We start from the raw sequence: 4266 nt of genomic DNA, 5'->3' as shown, positions 1-4266 counted from the left end.
GACTATAGTCTTAATAGACTAATATATTTTGGATTTAGGAGAGAAATTGTTAGGGGCTTCCTGTGCTCTAGAATCACGAGTTTTCAAGCAAAACGAGGCAGTATTATGTTTAACTGTTTGGAAACATTTTATTAAAAAAAGACTTTAGGTATTAATGTTATTTTCCATACAAGTGTGATAATACTCAGTAACGCACGGTGGACTTGGTATTGTGAGTTTAAGGATGTGACAATCCGGTACAGTTGCTGGCGCCCTCTGGCTTCACATACCCTGGTAGCAAAATTCAAATATCCTTTTAAAAAATAGAATCCTTTGGACAGATGTAGAGCAGGGTGGGGCGGGGCAAGGAGGCCCTCCCTCCAGAATGCTCCTGCTTTGAGCTTTGACTCCACCTAGAAACTTCAATTCTAAGAGAACTGACACCGACGCTTCTGGGCTCTGCAAGAGGGCAGAAATAAAAAGCTTGCCATCCACTTACAAGCAGCTATGGATGAAGTCAGCAGCGGAGTACAGGAGCAAGGGAAGTTAGGCAGGGGATGGGCAAAGAAAAAATAGGGGTAAAGTACAGAGTTACTGTCAAAAATATATTATTTTGTTCCTAAGAAAATTAAGAGAATTTTATCTAATGAACTAGATTGTGACCTTTTAATACTTTTGGTTTTCATGGAACGTACAATCACCATCGGACATAAAAAGACGACTTTGCTTTAAAAAAGAATTGCTTTGAGTTATCTACAGGAATCTTGTGACCGTAATTCAAGGATAACATTCTGCAGCTCTTTGGATATTGAATGGTTTCCTCGGACCTGTCCACAGGGGAATCAGGGTAGGGTGGGGGCTTTTAATGCAGAGGTTCCTGTGGGACTCTACTCCTGTCTCCTTCCCCTGCCCCGCGCTCTCCCTAGTTGGCAGAGTTTTCCAGCTCAGGGTCTTCTACTCCTGGGGTGTGAGACCTGGAAATCAGGAAGAGTTTTTCCTTGTTTGTAAACTGCCTCTGCACAGACAGAGGCTCTGCCCTAGTTGGCTCTGGACTGGGACCCTCAGGGGAGCTGTGCTCTGTACTGGGATCTGTGGCCTCCTCACAGTCTAGCCTTTTCCTGGCCACCACATCCACGACTGACTCCACCGAGGTGTCAGCCTCCCTCAGGGGGGTGTAGCCCTTATTGCTGCTGGACTGGTCATCGGACTGAGAACTGTTGGAATCCCGCCGGACGCGGGGCAAGTCCTCAGGGCGCAGAGGGGACGAGGGCGTGGCGGCTGAACCAGGGGGGCCCGAGTCCAGGTCCGCTGCGCACGGGGAAGGCGGGGGCTCGGGCGATGGTGGCGCCCGGTAGTCCGGGAGCCCACTGGTGCTGCGGCGCCGCCAGACCGCGTACCTGCCGGTCCTGGGCAAGCGGCCGCCCTGCCCCCTGGCGGTGCGTGCTGTCGTCGCGCCCTCGGGCTCCTCGGGCTCGCTGGACGCCCAGAGCGCGCCGCCCTCGGCTCCCCGGAGATCCGTCAGGCTCAGGTCCAGTTCACCCCTGGGGAGATCCCGGGAGCCGCGTTCTCCTGAAGGCCTGTGCCAACTGCAGCTTGCGCCCTCCAGTTCCCCGTCTCTGTCCCGGTCCCCTTGCAAGGGCAACAGGGTGAAGGCGCTCAGTGAGGAGCCCACGAGGGAACTGGCGGTACTCTGGCGCCCCCAACTCCCGGTTGGGCTGCAGGGCGCCGGGCTGCTATTGCCGCTGGCAGCCGCGGTAACAGTGGCAGTGGCCGCAGCCACCGCGGCAACTGTGGTCCGGCGACGGCCAGCCACACTAGAGCGCTCGCGGTAGATGCTGTACACGGCCTCGGTCAGACTCGGGGGCTCCCGCGGACAGCGCGGAGATGAAGCTAGGTCCGGCGGGGACCCTGCCTCCCGAGTTCCACTGCCGCCTCCTCCCAGCCCAGCGGGTTGGGGCCATGAGCCCCTGGCCAGCATTGCAGCAGCCCCGAAGGCGTCCGCAGAGCCTGCGCAGCTGCCTGGCTTCAGCTCCAGGCCTCGGGATTGCACGTAGCTGAGAAAACCATTGAGCGGCACTGCCCCGGGGGGCGCCGAGCCAGGGGTAGCAGCGGAGGAGGAAGCGGCGGCCGCGGCCGCCGCCGCAGCTGCTGCTGCCAGATCTTTGGCGCGGAGGCTGTGCACGTCGATGACAGTGGAATAGAGGTCCCGCAGGTTGATGATCTTTGTTTTCTTGTCCCTGTTCTCATGGAGCACCGCGTTGGCGCAAATGAAGAGGAAGATGCCTATACCCATGATGAGGGGCCCAAAGACCTTTAGCTTGTCTGAGTGCAAGTAGCCTGAGAAGATTTGGAAGAAGAAGCCCACCGACGTGGAGGAGGAAGAGGACGAGGAGGTGGCTGCAGATCTTGCTGTAGGCAGACTCCTGGACCCGCCCACAGAACTGGAGTTGACACCCTCTGGGGTCCCAGAGTGACTCTTGGCTGGGTTTTTGTTGTCACTGCTGCTGTTGCTGGCGGCCCCAATGCGATGGCTGCTGCCCACAGGCAGTAACTGCTTGCTCCCACCTCTGTTGGCTGCGTTGGCTTTTGGCCAGTAGCCCACCACGGCCATGGCTATGCCCACCAACAACACTAGGATCCCACAGAGGGCAATGAGTCCCGAAATAGAGCACAGCTTCAGCTTGCCTTTCACTACTACCACATCGTTTTTACGCCTCTTCTTGGCTTTCCTCTTGCGCTTAGGGACCTGGCTGGGGGGCCGGAGAGGATCCTGCTTTCTCGCCGATATTCTCAGTAGGCCGCCGGTGGCGATCATGGTGAACTGGTGGAATGCAAGGCTAGCCCGTAGGGCTGCAGCCGAAGCTCTTGTGGGGGGAGCGCCAGCTGCCCACTAGCTGCTTGGTCACCTCCTCCTGCAGCAAAGCAGAGGAACACAGTCAGAAAGTGCCGGGCTAGGCTGCCCGCAGCAGCCCGTGTGCCAGGATTGCCCCTGCCCCAGGATGGAACTCCAGGTGTGTCTCCACCCCTACCTCAAGACCGAGATCTGTGTACACAGAGCCAAGATGGGTTTGTGTTATGAAAAGAAAAGGTGGTTTGAACCAGTTTGAAAAAAGCTTTCACCTATCCCCACCCCATCCCCCACATGTTCCAAGAACCTCTCCATCTGAAAGCTTACTGGCTGGCAGCCAGTGGGAGTCCTGACATACTTGTAAATCCTGTGGATTTGGGGACTCAAAAGTAATGTTTGAGGACTTTCTTGGTCAGAGGTCCCCCCACCCCCACACACCACCCCTGCCTCTCACTGCAATGGAAAACTTTCCCAAAGGAGGGGCCTCTGGTGTGCCAGTCCTCTGAGCCAAGAAATTTGCACAAGTGGAACCCAAAGTCACCAAACAGTTCTGAAAGTTACAACTGTATAAAAGAAAGGGGTAAATTTTCCAGGATGAGAGTGAAATGGAAGCAGGAGAAGGAATGGCAGACCTCAGATGACTGACGCCGGTCACTGCCCTGAGTAGCACCTCAGAGATATTACTTTAAGGGCAACAGCAATCTTTCCATAAAGCTGCCTCTTGTCTACTCGAGCCCTGGAGCAATAGGCGAGCAGAGCCCTCTCCTGTCCCCTCATCTCCGCTTCGCAACATCTGGACAGCTTTTTGGTATGGAATATTTCCTTTTAGGTAACTGTTATGTAACCCGGCTGGCCAGCTCTTCCTTCTGGCTTTCTCTCCTCCCCTGGAGGAGCTCCCTTTAAAGGTATCTTGTGCTAAATGTCATCAGGGGATATGAGAAGTCCTCTGGAATCTCCCCAAGAAATACCTTTCTCTTGTGTGGGTAAATGGCAATGTTAGAAAACTCAGCCACTATAGCTTTCTGACCCTTTATTAATGTACCAACAGTATTCTATAGACCCCAAGTGTTCAAATGAATTGGCAATTTTCCTAGGTAAAGCAGTCTACATAATGATAATTTATAGGAAGGTATTTCCACAAATAAAAGCTGTTTTCTCCATTTTCTCAGGAGGTCATGGGGGAGGGCACGAGGGGAGGAGGCAGCTACAGTGGCCTAGCTCTGGGGAGCTCTATGGGGTGCTGACTCTACAGTCTAGTCTATGTGGGAAGAAGAAGTGATGCTTGTATGTGGTTATCTATCAAATGTTAAATTCCAGTCCTTCTGGGTCCTCAGAGTGCATTCTCTATCCTTCAACAGAGATACTAAAAAATTAAGGGCATTATGTTGCTCTTAAAGATACAGAATGGCCATCACAGGCTTTTGGCTATATATACACCT

General features: G+C 53.9%; 1 protein-coding gene across 1 annotated transcript; it reads right to left on the bottom strand.

Moving 5' to 3' along the window:
- Nucleotides 1-901: 901 nt before the first annotated feature.
- On the bottom strand, nt 902-2794 carry TMEM200C (transmembrane protein 200C; the record flags this gene model as incomplete). The annotated part of the gene is made up of 1 exon (XM_080936216.1): nt 902-2794. One exon carries the CDS (start codon nt 2792-2794, stop codon nt 902-904), a length of 1893 nt encoding a protein of 630 aa, XP_080792342.1.
- Nucleotides 2795-4266: the final 1472 nt, after the last annotated feature.

Source organism: Micromys minutus (assembly GCF_963924665.1).
Source record: "Micromys minutus genome assembly, chromosome: 23".
Classification (NCBI taxonomy): Eukaryota; Metazoa; Chordata; class Mammalia; order Rodentia; family Muridae; genus Micromys; species Micromys minutus.
The sequence above is the reverse complement of the archived record's forward strand: the minus strand, read 5'-3'. Positions and strand labels throughout refer to the sequence as shown.